The sequence below is a fragment of the Lutra lutra genome, chromosome 18 (genome assembly GCF_902655055.1).
Source record: "Lutra lutra chromosome 18, mLutLut1.2, whole genome shotgun sequence".
NCBI lineage: Eukaryota > Metazoa > Chordata > Mammalia > Carnivora > Mustelidae > Lutra > Lutra lutra.
The window spans coordinates 38,414,355-38,432,312 of NC_062295.1; the positions used below are offsets into that span (position 1 = coordinate 38,414,355).

A 17,958-nucleotide genomic window follows, 5' to 3' on the forward strand; every position below is an offset into this window, starting at 1 on the left:
GTTCACACAAACAACAGAGGTATTACAATCCTGGGGCTGCCCTGTTTCCCCAGAGGACGCCCCCATGGGTAGCTGGTGCCGAGCTGGTTAGTGTGTGAGATGGTAGAGGACACATGGTGGCCTGTCTGCGGTCCCTTTCCACGAGCCTCTGTCTGTCTGTTTGCTGCAGACGTGGTAACACCAGGGGGCCCACCAGGATGGCGGGGCTTTGCCTGGTGCATGCTTTGGCCAAGGAGTTCTATTGCTTTGGAAGGCGACTTCCTGTTTTATAGCCAGTGACTTGATGGAGATGGTCACTGGGGCTGAGTCTCTGCTGAGGGCGGTGCTGGAATCCAGGCCGGCTTCTGAGGCTTACTGGCTGGAGTCTCCACCGGGAGGCCCTTTGACTGCAGGACACCGTGTGCTTCGAAACTGGGAAAGAGCTGGAAGTCGGGATCTGGAGAAGATGATGAGTGCAGCTCTGGCTGCAAATCGAGATGGGCCGCAGCTTCCCCGGGAGGCTAGGGATGGCAGGGGTGTGGCATGTGCTGGCAGGAGCCCCCCACCCCCCAGTTTGCAGCGCGGCCTTGGTACTGGATGGCCAAGTGTGAGGTACAAACGCTGTGAGTTCTTCCCGATCCCTCTGGGAACTGTTTCTGCTGCTCAGTAAAGCATACTGTTGTGTTCTCCGTGGGATGTTTTTCCGCGCTGGTTTTCCAGTGCTTTGGTGAACATCCCACATCCCGAAGCGAGCCACTCTGCATGACCGTCACTCTCCAGGGGACCCCATGCTTCCCCGCAGGTCCACACCTGCTGTCGGCGCTGGGCAGCCAGGAGGTCAGGGATGCCACGTGTACGGCAGGGACAAGCTTACATATCCCCAGGGGCCGTGTTGCTGGTGGGGCCCCCTTTCTTCCCACACAGGTGCTTCCCGGGCTCTGAAACAGCAGTGCTTGTCCACCTGTGACTTGTCCGTGATCCTGACTCCTGGGGAGGTACCCGACAGAAGCCAATGGAGATTCTTCTGCTTATCTTAACTTCTCTGGTTCTTGAAGACCCCGTCCTCTGCAGGGAGGACCGCTGGGGGTTCCCACAGACACTCACATGGAAAGGAAAGGAAGTTTCCCCTATTGTCTCTTCAACGCACTCCAGAGATAGAGTCACGGTAGCCCAGTGTCCACCCCGGGGACTGACATGCAGCCGCCATCAAGAAGGTGGCCCCAGCTGCAGGCCCCTCGCCTCTCCAGACCTCGAGCTGACCTCCAGCAGGTCACGGAGGCCCTGAGGCCCAGGCCCGCTTCTCTGAGCCCCTAACCACAAGCGTGTCGCTGTCCCTGCTAATCCCACCAACTTGGGATCTTGATCCACTAACTCAGTGTGAGGCCCTGTGGCGGCGTCGAGAGGAAGCCCCAATGAACATTCTTTTCCTCGAGGGATGACATCCTTAATCACTGCGTCTGCATCCCCCGCAGGGCCTTCACGTTTGCCTGGCATTGGCGTTACAGTCAGTACTCAGTGGGACATTGTACCAACCTGGAGGTTTGGTGTCCCCACAAACGGCAGGAGCGGGTCTCGGACCCCATGTTCATTCACAGACTAGGCTGAGGGAGGGAGCCGTGCTGTCCACACAGCTATAGGAACAAGGACGTTAGGTGCAGCCCCGTGGTCGTGGTGCAGACACCATGGACAGGAGACCTGTGGGTGAGCAGTGCATCTGCTGGTGGGACAGCAGGACACGGGAACACTGTCCAGCCACCGCCAGGGGAGATCGGGTTCTCCGTCTGCTGACTCCAAAAGTCGCCTGTGACCCTGTCCTCCAGAGAAGGTCATAGCATTGATCCCCTGATGTTAGAAAAAACTTAAACCTGGGAAAACATCCGAACAGATTACCAAAGTGTGGCTGCTTCTGTGCGGTGGCATCCGGGAACTGGTTTACTTCTAGCATTGTTGGAATTTTCTACAGGCATGCATGTCATTGTAACAGGCTTTGGGTGTTTTCCTGCTGGAAAAGCATTTCCAAATGCGGGATTCAGTTCTTAGCGTTGGGATGTGAGTCATTAGTCGTAGGTTTAAACGGGGTGATGGTGGGGGCAGTTTCTAACAGTCGCCTCGAGGAGTTTCTACGTCTATCAAAGTTTAAAATTCTTTTAGCTGTTTGCCAAGAGTTTTTGAGTGCATGTTCCTTTATCTTAGGTGACTCCTGTGACTGTCTTGCTCACACTGGGATGGGCCATGTGGTGACAGATTTCATGTCGCTCCAGAGAAGCAGCGATGTGGGGGTGTGTTAGGGAAGGACACAGGCCTCTCCAGTAGGATGCCAGGGATCTCAGCGGGAAGTACCTGGTGCACCAGAAGGGACTGGTGACAGTGATTGATCCGCTCGCGGGGGGCCCAGACCCAGGACAGTTTCACAGTTTTTAACATTTTTGGTCTTTTTTTTTTTTTTTGAGATTTTATTTATCACAAGTAGGCAGAGAGGCAGGCAGAGAGAGAGAGGGAGAAGCAGGTTCCCCACTGAGCAGAGAGCCTAATGCGGGGCTCCATCCCAGGACCCTGAGACCTGGGCCAAACCCACTGAGCCACCCAGGCGCCCCCATTTTTGGTCTTCTGAAGGGCAGTCCCCTCTCTACGTGTGTCCCCAGTGGTGAGGAGGACAGTCTGGTGTGCTGATTGTTATCGAGAAATGTCCCTGAAGATAATAAATTTGGGCCCTCAAGTATGGTAGAAATCGAGGTTATTTCAATGGTCAAATAACAATTCTTCTTTTTACTGGGAAAACCCAGCTAGAAATCTAATGCCTTTCATCACAGAGGTCCTGTTTCTGTCAGAGTCTCAGACTAAAAGACCAAACACAGGACCCCCACAAAGCAGGTAGACCTTGCAATAACACACACGTGTCCCTGAGCTCGGGAAATATGTCCGAGCGAGTAAGGGGCCACGACCCACAGGTGGTGTCACTGTGCTGTCCTCCCAGGGGAGGGACATGGAGGGGGATGAAAACCGACCTTCAGTTGTTTATTAGCTGTACGTTGTTTCTGCGGGGATGTTGTTAGTCGTACAGCGTGCCAAATCAACAGATTTCTCCTCCGCATTATAGAGTCTAGCCTGATGAGCTCCGTCCGTATTCCGCCGACATCCTGCCGCCTGACCCGTTCCCCATCTTCCCTGCCTGCCTTAACCATCCTTTACACCTTGAATTTCTGCAGACCCCAGAAGAACCCCGACCTTCCCTTCCCACCAGCAGGCCCTCTCAGCAGGACTGGGAGCCAGATACAAGCGAGGAGGGCTCCCAGCCCCCCTCCAGCTGCTCCGAGGGGCGAAGAGACACGGCAGCCAGGATCCTGCAGACCCGGTGGAAGGTGTACCGACGCCAGGTGAGAGACCGTGGAGGCCGTCCCTGTGCCGCATGGGCTACGGGCTTGGCGCCACGGGCGTGGGTGGAAATGCAGGATGGACTAGATGCGGCCGGAGAGACGACATGGGGGCCGAGGGACAGACCAGCACCCGGACCTGCCATGGAAGGACTTGGTCTTGCAGGAAGGAAAGGGAGGTTTCCATTTCAGCTCTTCCTCGGGGTTGAGGGCGGGGGTCATTGGCCAGTGGAAAATGGCGGTGTCTCACCCGGAAGCCTCTGTTGGCCCATGGACCGGGTGAACACAGCGGCCGGGTGGCGGACTGCCAGGGAGACCCGCTCTGGAATCACTACCCTGTGTCTGGCCCGAGCATAGGGTCCCCAGGCAGACGCATCCATTGCAGAAACAACTGGAAATTCAAACCCCCAGAGTCACCCCTCTTCTGGGGTTGTCTGGGGGGCAGCAGCTTGAGCTGTGGTCCATTTTACTGGGACTACGACAAACCTGCCTTGAGTGACTGCTCCTCAGAGGACAGCACCTGGAGGTTAGGGGATGGGAGGACCACCCACCAACCTGAGCCTGTGCTTCTCAGGTCCCAGGAAACGAGGAGCTGTGGATCTGTGCTGAGTGCCTTCGTGCTCGGGGGCAAGTGGGCCGATGGGAGGTGGGGAAGTTCGGGGATGAGAGAGGAGCCCAGGGTGGGGGATGTGGGGGGATGGGTGAGAAGCCTGGGGTCCCCCAATGCTGTCTAGTGGAGGGAGGAATGGAACCCCTCTCCTGAGCTCCCAGGGTAAGGGTGGCGATCTCCTTGAATGAGCTGCGTGCTCGGAAAGAGCTCCCAGTTCTGCAGAACACAGCAGCGCCCTTTCTCTCCAGCTGAACCAACAGAAATCCTGGAGTCCTCTACTGGCCTGAATGTCATACGATCTTAGCTCCGGTTTCGTCTGTAGAGTTTCTCCAACTACGGTTTCTTCCCACCTTTTGTTATAACAATGTACAGAACACTTAGAATAGTTGAAAGAATTCCACGAATTCACGAAGGTCCAGCACAAATGCTTGCCCCCACCTCGGCTCGACAGTAGTTAACACGCAGCTGTGTTTCTTTTCTATGCGGATCGTCTCTTTGCACAACCGTATGAGAGAGTCTTAGATGCTGTGAACCTTCAGCGTCTTCTAAGCATGAGGCCGTCTCACTGACCACGTGTCGCACCGTCAGACGCCCCGAAATGTGCCAAAAGTTCTCTCAGTCCTCTGGTGTCCGCCTCACGGTCACATCTGTCCCCGTGCCCCAGGATGCCGCTCAGCTATCTTTTTCAACCCTGATCCGGTCAAGGTTGGGTCTTGACCTGCATCCAGTAGAAGCTTCCTCTTTGGTTGTGTAAACCTGTGCAGTGTGCTTTACCAGCCCCCGCCTTCTTTTCTCTTGAAAGTCATGTTCTTCTGGAAGAGCACAGGCCATTCTCCTGCAGGACGTACCGCATCCTGCCTCTGTCCGATTGTGTCCTTGAGGTGGCCCTTAGCTTGTTCCTCTGTCCCCTTTACTTCCCGTACGTGGCATGTCGGGTGTACAGGTTGCCTCGTGTCCGGTGAGGCGTGTTCAGCCAGAGCACCGCCCCCACAGGTGGTGCGGGGGACCAGGTGCTCCAGGCCCAGATGAGACTAAGTAGTCCCACCCATGTGTGTGACTGTGGGTGCATGGTAATGCCGTTCTCAGGAAACACCTTGCCCTCGATAATGAGCCCATCCATCTGTCGGGGGAATGGCCTCCATGAGCCCTGGTCCCCACCCTGTGCCGGTGACTCTACACCCTTCACGCCACATAACTCAGCCCATCTTTCACACGGTTGTGGGGTGACTTCAGATCCCCCCGCTACTTAGTGGCTGGCACTCTTCTGTAAAGCAGTTTTCCTCATCAGCTGGTCAGGGGGGCACAGCTCCACGGTCTTCCAAAAAGACAGGCTAAAAGCTTTGCTGTTTTAAGTACTAAGTGAGCACTGATTTCTGAGCCAGGGATGGGGGGCCAGTGGGCTTCTGCCCCCGCTCTCTCTCAGGGGAGGGAGCACTGCTGCTTTTAAGATCAATGCGTCATTTTTCTCTTCACGTTCATCGTGTCGCATACTTGATCTGTGGGAGCGCTCGGGCCTGGCTCTGGTGCCTTTGGTCTTGCTGGCACACCCTTATTTTCTGCACAAGAGGGTGTCCCAAGCTCCTCGTCCTCCTCAGCCCAGACCTGGGTGGTGCTCGCCGCTTCTGAGCCACTTGACTGTCTGTGCAGCTTTTCCCCTCACCTTTCACCCTTCTCCCCATTGGGCCTTTGCTTCACTAAGACAAATTAAGGTTGGCTCAGTTGGCTGAGCGGCTGACTCTTGATTTCAGCTCAGAGCATGGTCTCAGGGTCCTGGGATTGAGCCCCACCATCAGGCTCCTCGCTCAGCAGGGAGTCCGCTTGTGATTCTCTCCCTCTGCCCTTCGGCTCGCTCATGCTCGCTCTCTCAAATTAAGTAATTTAAACTCTCTAATTAAATTATTTTATTTTATTTTAAAGATTTTATTAATTTACTTGACAGCAAGAGAAAGAGCAGCAGACAGAGAGGGAGGGAGAAGCAGGCTTCCTGCTGAGCAGGGAGCCCGATGCGGGGCTCAACCCCAGGACCCTGAGCCGAAGGCAGACACTTAACCAACTGAGCCACCCAGACATCCTAATTAATTAATTTTAAAAAGACAAAACATGCAGTGCTCTAAGAGCAGTGCCCTAGCTGACTGCTCCCCACGCCCTGGGCAGGCCTAGCCACCTGCACCAGCTCCCACTGCTGGCCCCTCTGGGAGCTGGGCACAGCTGCCTTCTTGACTCACGAGTTGAGTCCTTCCTTCAGGGTTCTGCGTTAAAACAACTCAGGAAAATCAAATGCACATACCTACATCTGAGAATAAAGCATATGAAAGGCCACTTGTTTGGACCTCGGGGTCCTGGGACCTCAGTCCAGGGTCCTCTTGGTCTGCACAACTCAGACTCCCCTCGGGGTACAGGGGTGTCTGCGGCTGTGAGGAGGAAGCCCAGGACCCGCCTGAGCCCACCTGGCCAGTGCTTTGAGGCGAGCCGCAGGCTGCCCTCAACAGGGCCAGCGGCCGGCCGTGGTCCAACATGCCTCCTCCTCTCAGGGTCCATTTCCGTGGGCAACACGTCTTTTCCTTCTCTCTCAAGTCACAGCACATTTCCATTCCTGCACTTCCGCTCTTTCCAGGCTTCCTGTTGGACTTCCTCATCCTGCAGCGCACCCCACATCCTCGCTGGCACTGTCCTCGTCTGCGCGGTCTTCGTCGGTCTTGATTGTTACTGTGATTAAACATTCGTCCACTCATTCATTCATTCATTCACTGTACATCCCGCTGGTCCTCATACTCCATGTTTCCTTAATCTGTCAAGGGACATACTCTCTTCTATAAAGGGGGGGGGCATGCATTCTGATCGACATCGTCGATGTCCTAGAGCTGGCGGGTGTATGTTTCAGGGACTATGGCCCTTGTCCCCCACGACATGTGCGTCATCCTGGGGTTTCCACACCAGAAGGACTCAGGCTTCACTGTTCAGCCGTGGGTGTGGCTGAATTTTGTTTTCTCCAGTCCCTGGGTGTTTCTGAGGATGGGTCAGATTTAGGAGCCAGTGACCTGACCTGTGAAGGGTGGGGGTCCCCCTCGTAGCTTCTCCAGCAGGCGGGGGCACAGCCACTGTGTGACCATCCAGAGTGGACCCCCATGTCGGGACAGCTGTGGCTGGGGGAAGGGGCTTCCTCACGTGGGGCTGAAGACAAGTGCCCACGGTGGTACTCGTGGGTCATGTCTCCTGGAGAGCTGCCACAGGTTGGCTGAGAGGCGTGGGTGCCAGCAACGAGGCTTGTCTTTAACTGTGGCTCGCCCGGAGAAGCCTGGCCATCTGGTTATAGCTGCTGGCTCCCGCCGCACTGTCTGCCAGGCAGGGGAGAACAGGGACCCCAGAGCCCTCCACAGACTCTCAGTGAGGGGTGCGCCCTGGTACCCCAGCTCTGCTTTCCATCTGTGGAGACGGTGGCAGGGCCAGGATGAGAACACAAATGCCGTATTGTGAAAAATTCATCCTCGTGTTAATTCATAATCTGTCTCTTTATTTCAGAAAAAAAAGGCTGTTCTGACTGAGGTAAGTGAGGTTTATGTCACCTGTTTCCAATACGTATTCTTTTTTTTTTTTAGATTTTATTTATGTATTTATTTGACAGAGATCACAAGTAGGCAGAGAGTCAGGCAGAGAGAGGGGGGAAGCAGGCTCCCTGTGGAGCAGAGAGCTGGATGTGGGGCTCGATCCCAGGACCCTGAGATCATGACCTGAGCCAAAGGCACAGGCTTTAGCCCACTGAGCCACCCAGGCGTCCCTCCAGTACATATTCTTGCACTAGAGCGAGGTCACGGTGGGATGTGTCGACGCCTTGTTTTCGTGAAACCCACCAGACCGGGTGACCCCAGTGCCCAATGACTATTTGGATAACTTTCCACGTTCAGAGTCATTCGATCACTCAGTGATTTTTCAACACACCTTTCTCGGTCATCAGTTTGGGTCCAGTGACCTTGCGGGCCCTCGGGACTCAGAAAGGTGTGGAGACAGGTCCCTGCAGGCCAGGATGGCAAGGCTTGCGTTAGGGCTCTCAGGAAGGCCTGGCCCCCGGTCTGGGGGACGTGCAGGCTCCCAGGCTAAGAGGGAAGGGCTGCCGGCAGAAGACGGTATACACAGGAGTGCAGCTTGCCTGGGAGGAGAGCAGGTCTGGTGAGCAGCAGAACGTGTTGTGATGGGTGCTGGGACCCGACGGAGTCTCCAGCCATCTGGACTGCACAGGGACCCACAAGGCCCCTTGCCATGCTGCCGTGCCCTCCCTCAGCCTGTTCCCCAGGCAGCCTCCAGCGCGGCATGTTTTCAGTGTTAAGTAACACCCACCACTGCTCATGACTCGCTCCCAGACTTGGAACAAGAGCCAAAGCTATTGCCTAAAGATCCTCCATGCCACACACCCTGGCTGCCCACCCCCACCCCTCAGCCCTGCTCATTCTCCTCTAGCCAGTCTGGAGGCTTCTTTGGGACTCCTTGGAAATACCAAGCTTACTCCTGCCACAGGGCCTTTGTACTGGCTGCTCTCTCTGCCTAGATGGCTCTTCCTCCAGACACCTGCATGCCTGGCCCCACCCCCTCCACTTTACACAGGAAATGTTCCGTCGTCAGAGACCCTCTCTCTGAATACCCCGTGCCAGCCATCACTCCAGCCCCGGGTCCTGCTTTATTTCTCTTTGTAGCTTTTATCCATCCTTGATGTTTTGATATTTTGCTTGTTTTAAATTGCCTGTCTCCTGTTGCAATTTATGTAAGTCCCACTTCTGTTCTTAAACTGCTGTATCCACGGTTCCTAGATGGCGCCTGCCACATGGTCAGCATTCAGCAAATATTTGTGGGATGAGTGGGTGAGTGGTGAGCTGGGGACTCCTCGAAGGATCGTGTAGCGTCTTTCCCAGCCAGCCAGCCAGCTGGCATGCACCGTTGTGTTCTGCTGCTGGTCCCCTGGGGTCCCCCCAGGCCTTCATGTCCTCACCTCCTCAGGCAAGGCGATGACAGGACCCCTGTGTGGGGCTGCAGCTGGGCTGGGCTTCTGCCAGATTCTGGTGGCTATGACGACAGCAGCCGTCGCCCCAGCTTGTGTCGCCTATAGCGAGCCCTTGCCCCAGGTTGTCGTGGGCAGCGAGCCCCCCGGGTCTGTTTACACATGTACCTGATTGTTCGAATTTGCCCGAACGAGGGTTCTCTCTCCACGCTTTGTTGGGCCACTTTCTGAACCCCACGTTGAGAACATCTCCTTCACCCTGCTTCCTGTAACAACAAAGTGATGGTGTTCCTCCTAGTGACCGTGATTCTGGAAGGTCATACCCTCTGGACACATGACGCATCAGGCCCCCATGTGCTCATGTGGCACTCCCCTGAGATGCGAAAAAAGCTCGACCCCTTTGTCACGCTGTGACATGTCCAGCCAGGGCTGCCCCCGGAGTCCAGAACACTGATCTCGGGACTTAACAGAGCATCCAGATAGAAACCACTTACAATTAAGGTCAGAGGGTAGATAATTCCTTGGCAACAGTCTAAGACCACGTCTGCCCCGCTTGGTTTTGGAAGATGTGTATGGAAATCACATGGCATGGGATTGACTGCCCAACATGGAAACATACCTGCATGTAAAATATGGACGAATACTGGCCGCTAAATGGAACGGCATTTAATGGAGGACTCAGTTTACTGTGGGAGGGGACACGGGTGCCTCTGTCTGCGGGTGGCACTGCAGGAGGCACTGGCAGGTGGCATAGTGAGAGACATAGTTTTCTCCGCTGGTAGAGTTTCTCCCTCAAGACCCTGTCCTCTGCACAGGGGAGTTAACCTCTCTTTCCCTCCCTCCCTCATTCCCGCCAGGCGGCTACGGTGCTCCAGTCAGCTTTCAGGGGACACCTAGCGCGGGTGAAGCTACTGTCAAGCCAGACTCGTGCTTCAGAATCCCCTGGCCCGCCCAGCTCACCCAGCCAGGTAACCCTGGGGGGCCAGACGCAGCAGGGGCGCTACCTGCCCTCTCTCCATGTCCCGTCTCGTGGCCCATCAGCTGGGGCAGCACAGCATCGCAGTGTGCGTGTCCTCCCTGGCGCCTTGCTGTCGTGGGGACCACGTGGGGCCCGGCGGCAGAGCCCGTGGTGCAGGCGCCGGATGGATTTAACTCTGGGAGCCACATTACTTGGAGGTGTTCATGCACTAGGCAGCATGCCCAGCTCACAGTAAAGATGGAAGCATTAAAATAAGCATTTTCTAGATCCGTCCCTCCTCTGCAAAAATGGCCAGACACTCATTTTAAGAATCTCTTAGAGTCTGAGCGTCAGGAGGCTCCCTGGAATGGGGCTGCGTTCACCTGACTCTCTGGGGGCTGGGCGGGGACCCTGACACACCCGGGAGGTGGGCAGAGGCTCCCAAAGGGCTCTCTTCCCCACTGTTGTGTCCCCCCAGGACCCTCTGCCACCACATGTTCCAAGCCCCGCTGTCCAGGCTGAGGATGACCCAGGGCAGGAAGAGGCCATTACCACCATCCAGTCTGTCCTCCGGGCACACCTGGCACGTGTCGGGCACAGGTAAATCCACCTGTCAGGCCACCACTGTCCTGTGTCCCTGGGATACAGTGCAAGAAGCTGCCTGATGACAAGGGCAGCCCAGAGTGCACCCGCGCGGGATATGGCAGCCAGGACCTTGGGAGTCACCAAGTGCAAATGCCTGTGCAGAGTCCCTCCCGCACTTGCAGGTGGGGTAGCCCCCCAGTTCTGGCCCTCGGAGGGGCCTTCCTGAAACGGTTCCTTGTGCCGGCGGAAAACCAGCAGAAGGGCTTACACACCATGTGGTTCTGGTCCCCACCATCTATAGGGTGGCTCGCTTGTCCTAACACGCCACCCTTTGAAAAAAAAAAAAAGTGATGTGCCCCCAGCATTCAGGGGGACGTGGGTGTTGTCAGGCCCCTCGCATAGCAGCTCACACTCGCTCTCACCTGCTGGGGCCACAGCCACAGAGACTCAGACCCCATCCAGGTCGACTCCGCCAGAGTGGGATCTGCACTGAGGCAAGGGGCGTGTCTCCGGGGGTGGAGGGGCCGTGTGAGGGCAGGCGGCTCAGGCTTCCCCTGCTTCGCAGTCCACACATCACTTTTCAGTCTCTGCTACCTCTCTGCCAGAGGAGAGCGGTGGAGGCAGACTCTCACGGTCCCAGTTCTGGACAAGCTGGGACGGCTGGGGCATGGCACAGGTCAGGGTCCTTCCAGTGCCACCAGCCCTGGCCAGGCCAGGGAGAGCCGCACAGCCGGTGGCCATGTCCAGGGAGATGGCAGTGGGCACGAGAGACTGGGAGAGGAAGGTGTCTGAGGTCTGACGTGTGTGCCCGAGAGTCTGATAGAGGGTACCCCCTGTGTCCCTTGCGGCCCACCTGTGCTGGCTCTGCTGCCCTCTGGTGCCTCCGTGAGTCCCGCTGGGCACCCAGGCTATGGGGGCAGTCTGTGAAGTCCAAGCGGCCAGTCTCTCTCTTTTTTCCAGTGCCTCCAGCCCGAGAACCGCTGCAGCAGCTTCTAGGAGGAGGAGTCCCGCTCTGGCCAGCCCCTGCCAGCTGCCGGCTGCGCCCTGCCCTGCTTCTCCTGGTAATTTCATTTCATTTTGAATTTCCACACGAGGGGTGGCTGGGGCATTCTGAGCTCTGAGCAAGGAGTGGCCACTGCCCTGGGGTGTGCGGGCATGCGTGGGGGCCTGACCCCCATCCATAGAGCGAGGCCATCGGCAGGGAGATGCCTCCACCAAGCTTCCCACACACGACTTCCTCCCCCATCCCTCGGGCTGCAGGGAAAGGCGAGCCCATGGGAGGCAGCTCGCGGGCCAGTCATGGCGGCATCCAGGCAGCTACGGGCCACACAGTTGGAGCCTCATGGCTTGTATGTCTCTGGCTTTTGTTCTTGGCTCTGCTGCAGCCGTGTGGTTTCCTTCCCTAGGGCCAGTGCTTTTCCTGTGTGTTGGTTTTGAGTGAACCTTTGTTGGTATTTGCCTTTCCACCTCATTAGGGTAGAAAACAATGCAGAAATCTCAGGACCTGGCAGGGGTGCCGCACGCCAGCTGTGAGGCCCAGTCCCTGCTCTGCCTGGCGGCTGATGTGGGGTCCCAGGCAGGGCCCTAGGTCATCCTGAGTGAGGTGGAGACCCGCCCGAGGCCACCAGAGCATTTCTTGGGCCCCTGCAAGTCCGACAGCCCCTTATGCTGGCTGGGAACCTCCCTCCATGCTGCTCGCTCGCACTCTCGGTACTGCTGCTGGAGATGATCAGGGAGGTCGTGTTGTGAGCTTTGATGCTGCCCTTGGACCCAGAAATACATCTTGAGGTCTCGGGTGTGAGGGTGCCACACAGTCACCATGCGCTGCTCATGGAGAGGGTTGTTATGTCCCGAGCTTCTCGGTTGCACAGATGGAATCCGGGAAGGACAGGTGCTGGTGGGGAGCGGAGCTTCATTTCAGGACAAACTACAACAGGAAGTAGATTTCTGAGCCAAAGCCCTTTGGGGTGGAGAGACAGGTGGAGGTGGCGAGCCCTGTCCACGTCCGCTGCCAGCTCCGTGCAGGGCGGGCGCCTGGAGTGTGCGTGTTGTTTCAGGTCAGGAGGACAGCGACACGAGCAGCGGGGAGATCGTGGAGGGGCCGGCGGCTGAGGACGAGGCACCAGGGCCGTGGGGGCCAGGGAAGCCAGCAGCCCTGCCGCCCTGCTCTGGTGAGTGGGGGAGGCCGTGGCTGGGGGTGGGGGGCCTGGCCAGCCCGTCCCTTCTGGGGCTGGGTCCTGGAGGATCTCCTGCATGAGCTGAGAGTTCGATGCCCTGTCTGACCTGAAGGTCCCCACTCCCTGTCTAGCCTGTCAGAGTTTGCGACCTGTGACATTGGTGTTTGCTTCACAAGCTTCATGTATAAAGTTCAAGGAGCGAACATGAGCAGCTCCGGGGGAAGCAGGGGAGACACAGGTGTGCAGGGAGGACGTGCAGGTGTGCAGGGAGGACGTGCAGGTGTGCAGAGAGGACTTGCAGGTGTTCAGGGAGGATGCAGAGTTGTGCGGGGAGGACTCACAGGTGTGCAGAGAGGACGTGCAGGTGTGCAGGGAGGACACAGGTGTGCGGGGAGGACACAGGTGTGCGGGGAGGACGCACAGGTGTGCAGGGAGGACACATAGGTGTGCAGGGAGGATGTGTAGGTGAGCAGGGAGGACACATAGGCATTCAGGGAGGACGTGCAGGTGAGCAGGGAGGACATGAGGTGCAGGTGAGCAGAGCCCGCAGAGCCTGAGGGGCTGTCATCTAGAACCTCCGGGCTCCCCAAAGCTCACGTTGTCCTGCAGAAACCAGCTTCATGCTGATTTTGCCCAACCCCACGTTTGGTGACTGTCATCGCGTAAGCAACCTCTTCCTCCTGCTGAGCATGTGTCATCTTCAAGGGACAGTCGCGTCCCCCTGCCCAGAGGTTGCCGCAAAGCCACGTACGAACTCACTGCTCTTGGTTGCCCCCAGGGTGGCCTGCAGGGCAAGTGGGACCAGCCCATGTGTGTTCCAACAGTGCCAGTGTTTGTAGAGGAAAAAACTGAAGATAAGCTTGAAAACAGGTGTTTTAGTGTCCTGAGGCTCTCCTTTAATAGTTCCCTCAGAAGTCCCAGAGGACAGCTGACCAGTCCCATGACTGCCAGCAGCTGTGTTGTGTCCTGCCCTCCTTAGCGCAGTCAGCGCCCAGCCGCCCTGTGACTGCCATGTCCCCAAGCAGTCTGAGTGTGGCCTTTCCTGTGACTAGGCGCCCCCCGCCTCCCCCCCTCCCTCCCTCACCACCAAGCCCACACCCAGGGTGCAGGTGGACTGAGGATTGGGGAAGTCAGCTGTGCTGAAGAAAGCGGGGTGTAGGGGGTGTCTGTTGGGAAGCTCACGGCGTTCCCTGGGCATCCCCTGGTCCTGTCTGCCTCCCCCGCCTGGAGGCCTGAGTCTCAAGGAAGGTGGCTCTGACCCATTCTGGTGGCCGCCGGCCCCGGCTGCCCGCAGGTCACAGCCCCACCCCGGCCCCAGAATCGGAGCACCGCGCCCCTTGCTCCCCACCGGCCAGCCCTCACCTGTTGCAGGTGTTGGCCTTTTGGAGATGGCCAGCATGTTCAGAGCTGGGCTTGGCAGCCGAGGTGGCTCTGTGGCGGCTGAGACACAGTTCTGAAGGTCTGTCCCACCCTGAGCCGCTGGGGTGACAGCCTCCTCTGCTTCCTTGCAGGGCCGCCCTCCCCCTCAGGACCACGACCCCAGCCCCAGCCCACGGAGCCTCTGCCCGCAGATGACAGCAGCTCGGATGACTCAGATGAGATTGTCGTGGCTCCTGTGCTGCCCACGAGGAAGGCCACCGCCCCACCGTAGGCCCCAGCCCTGGGTCCTCGCGCGGTGCTGGCTCTGCCGGGGAGCTCAGGGTTTTGAGGACGAGGTGCGCTCCAGAGGACGTAGTGACCAGAATTAGAAAGTGATTTATCCCCTTAGGCAAGAACTACCTAGTCCACAGCTCAGCACTCCCTTGGGCTTTTCTCTTCGGTGTGGTTTTGCCACCTGTGTGGTTGTTTGTGTAGGAATCCTGAAGCCTTTGCTTCATGTCTGGGCTGGTTTTCAGGGTCAGCCGGATAGACATGTGTGTCCGGGATGGGGGCAGCCACGAGCCGGGCAAACACACGCTCCGGGTGGTGGCTTCCTGGCTGCCGTTGGCCTTGAGCTGGGAAGAGCGGCTCCACAGTACCTCCTTCTGCCTGCCAGCATCTTCTCCGACACCACGTGCCCCGACCTCCACCCAGTAAGTAGGTCAGGCTGGACATGCCGGGGCCATGCCTTCCGGAAGAGAGGGACGTGACCAGCCTGTGCATGGCAGGCTCTCCCCACCCCCATGACGGGACATGAAGATGTCAGGGCCCCAAGATAGGCTTGGGCTCCTCGGGCTGCTCCTTCCTGTGCCTCTCCACACAGACCCTCATCTGCCATCGTCCCCACCTCCCCGGGGCGCTGTCCCCATGAGCTGCTATGCCCAGGAGGAAGTCTGGTGGAATTTTGAGACTTCCAGGGGGGCCAGCTGTCCCCAGGGCCTGAGGAAGGGGCAGCGGGGAGCCCGCGAGCCCTTGCTGCGTATGCATCCCAGCTCCATGGCCCGGCCTCTGCTGCACCAAGCTCACTCAGAAGCTGAGTCTTGCCCGTTGTTTGCGAGATCAGCCCTTGCTGATGGTGACATGGAGAGCCTCTGGCTTGGGTGGCATTTCAAGAGTCTCTAGACCCCCATGTCCCCGAGGTCAAGTGTCTGACGTTAGAAATCTCGCTCTTGCTGGGACCGAGGGTAGCCCCTGGAGCCCTTCTGAGGTCGCCCCTGGAGGAGCATGATGGTCTCCTTGGGGAACCTCAGGCCATCCTCCCCGTGGTCAGGAAGCTTCCAGCTCCCGCACCAGCTAGGCATGTGGCGGGGGGCGCTCTGCATCGCCATCCCCCGGTGGGAGGGGTCTCCTCAGCTAGGTTCCGTTCCCACAGCGGGTCGAGAAAAATTCAGCTGGAACACTTGATTGTTCAGCTTTTCTTCTTTGTTCGGTCATGGGCTGCTGCCTCGTCTATTCTTTTCTCTTTTTCTCCCACTGGACTGATTGGTAACTTGACTGAATCTTGCCGGCCCTGGCTTGTGGCGTCTATGGGGTGCGCTCCCCGGGGACTGGACCACCCTTGCGGGGAGCAGGCTCGGAGCTCAGGGGCCGGTCGAGCACCGGGGGTGATGAAGGTGGGGCCCGCGGCCGTTAGTTCCCAGGACACAGCTCCCGCCCCTCATGCAAACAACGGCCTTCCTGCCCACTCTTCACTCTGAGGAGCCGTGGCCTCAGGGGCTCAGGTGAAGGGGACATCCCTGCCTCGGGTCCAGAGAACCAGGCCTGCTTGGGAGAAGGGCAGGGGCGGCTGCGCGCGGCGTTCGGGCTGGCCTGTGCGCCATGGCCAGAGGGGCCTGGCCGGCGGGCGGGGCTGAGAAGACAAGGTCAGCCCCTGTACTTGGGGTTTTCCAAGGAAATACCACAGAGAACTGTGAATGTGTACACTTGTCTATGCACTTGGGTGCAACGCTGTTGATCTATTAAAAACCAACAGTCTCAAAGCTGCCTCGGTCACTGATGTGCCTCCAGGCTGTGACTGGAGCTGATGTCCACCACACACAGCCTCTGCGAGGTGGCCTGCCCCACGGCTCTGTCACCCCGCAGGTCCCGTGGAGAACCCCGGGCACCGGCGCACTTGCAGGGCCTGGGTATGGGGCTGGGGCTCCGCGGCTGCAGAGGGGCCCTGAGGAACTGCGGCTGCTGTGTCACTCACCCCGGGGCCAGTCCCCGCTGAGGCCCACGAGACAGAGGGGAAGGGGATTCAGCCAGAAAGCCCTGAGCACCCCAGAGACACAGGTCACTGCCCTTCTGGGGGGAGGCCCGGGGGTCTGCATGGCTCACGTTACCCTGGTTGTCATGGCACCTGTACGTCAGCCAGGACCCCCAGCAGCAGAACCATTTACCGTCAGTCTGTGTAGGTAGCTGGGCTCTGAGAAGCTGCTGCCTCTCCATCCCAGGTACCCTCCAAGTGCCCGGTCCTGGCTGACCAGGGAGGCCACAGTCACTCTCCAGGGCAGAGCACATGCCGGCACCCTGTCCTCGGGGGCGGGGGTGGGGCTCCAGGCCGCGACCGCCCACCCTCCCAAAGCAGTGTGGTTCGGGGGCCACGGGGCCACTGCCCAGGATGCATGCTGACCTGGCCTGGCCTTCAAGATGCTGTTCCTGTCACCAGGACGTTGGGGAGACCCCGGCCCAGGAGCCAGGGACGGAGCGTTGTGTCACTTGTCTGAAGGTGCTGGCCAATGACACATGAGTCCAGGTCGTGCCGTGGCCTCTGCAGCCCTCAGTTCCTACCCACCCAGCAAGCGTGGGCTGAGGAGAAGGGGCAGGAGGAGCGGGTACTGGTGAGAAGACCACGGGGCAGGACCAGCTGGTGTGTGGGCCGAACTGTGGGCAGACGTGAGGCACGTGCGTGTGGCAAGCCAGGAGGTGGGCGGTTCTCAGGGAGCGCGGCTGCGGGTGTCTCTGCAGAGTGACCCTGGAGGGGGTTGCGGGCCAGGAGGCGCCCCCAGCAGGGAGGAGGGGCGGAGCCCCGCAGGCCTCCAGGGGACGGGGCAGCCCCATTTGTTTGCTCTTCCTCTTTGAGCTAAGAGGGGGTCTGTGGAACAGACGCCGGCCCTGGCTGCGTGTGCCACCTGTGTTGTGTCCTGGCCCTTCTGGCCAGAGCCCTCTGTCCCCACGAGAACACCTGCGTGTGGCCAGCCTAGCTCGTCCACCAGGGTGAGCACAGCAGCAGGGCTTTGTTGGGATTTCAAGAAATAACTACCCGCTGCTGGAAGCCCGCTACCCTTCAGGGTCTGAACGCAATTTGAATTCCATACAACCCGCCTGAGCTCATTCCAAGCCCCTCGCTCTGGTTTCAGAGCAGGGTTTGCTGTCACAGGGCTCACGGATGTCTCTGAAGACCGGGGGTCCAGCGGGCGACCTCGCCAAGTTCCCAGCAGTCCACTAGCCACAGATCCTGGCCGGGCCAGTGTCCTTAAAAGCCAGGGGGGATCCCGACACCATTGGGTGGCTCAGGAGAATCTGCAGATCCTCAGTGTTTTTATTAGAATTACTCCTACCTTTCGCGGCGTGCGTACGTGAGTCTTTGGATACAGGTTCAGTTTGTGCTACTCAGGACTGGCCTTGGTCAATTACGGTGGTTTTACAGGTACTTGTCTCATTTGCCCCATAAATCCTACTGCTTCTAACGGCCCCCAGGGGAGTGACGCTGTCACCCACACTGTGCAAACCCAGCGGCCGATGTGGTTGAAAAACATGCCTTTCCTGGGTCTCTGGCCCATCGCTTGGGTGGCAACACTGGCTCAGGCGTTGAGGGCCTGCTGGAAGGAAGGGGCCCTACCGCCACCCCGCAGCTGCCCCCTCTCGCCTCGCCACTTCCCTCTTCCAGG

The 17,958-nt window shown here is 58.4% G+C and overlaps 1 protein-coding gene across 12 annotated transcripts in view; it reads left to right on the forward strand.

Annotated features, from left to right (window-relative positions):
* Positions 1-16,498, forward strand: part of IQCE (IQ motif containing E) — a 47,103-nt gene extending 30,605 nt beyond the window's left edge. For 5 of the 12 annotated variants that reach the window (XM_047714083.1, XM_047714084.1, XM_047714092.1 and 2 more), the window contains 7 exons: positions 3,186-3,353; positions 7,480-7,503; positions 9,805-9,915; positions 10,384-10,505; positions 11,451-11,551; positions 12,548-12,661; positions 14,179-16,488. In XM_047714083.1, coding sequence (XP_047570039.1) covers positions 3,186-3,353; positions 7,480-7,503; positions 9,805-9,915; positions 10,384-10,505; positions 11,451-11,551; positions 12,548-12,661; positions 14,179-14,318 — 780 coding nt within the window. In that variant the 3' untranslated portion in view covers positions 14,319-16,488. Of the gene's footprint in view, positions 1-3,185; positions 3,354-7,479; positions 7,504-9,804; positions 9,916-10,383; positions 10,506-11,450; positions 11,552-12,547; positions 12,662-12,798; positions 12,891-14,178 lie in introns of those variants that run through there. The other 7 variants (XR_007124510.1, XR_007124511.1, XM_047714085.1 and 4 more) reach the window with 7 other exon arrangements.
* Positions 16,499-17,958: the final 1,460 nt, after the last annotated feature.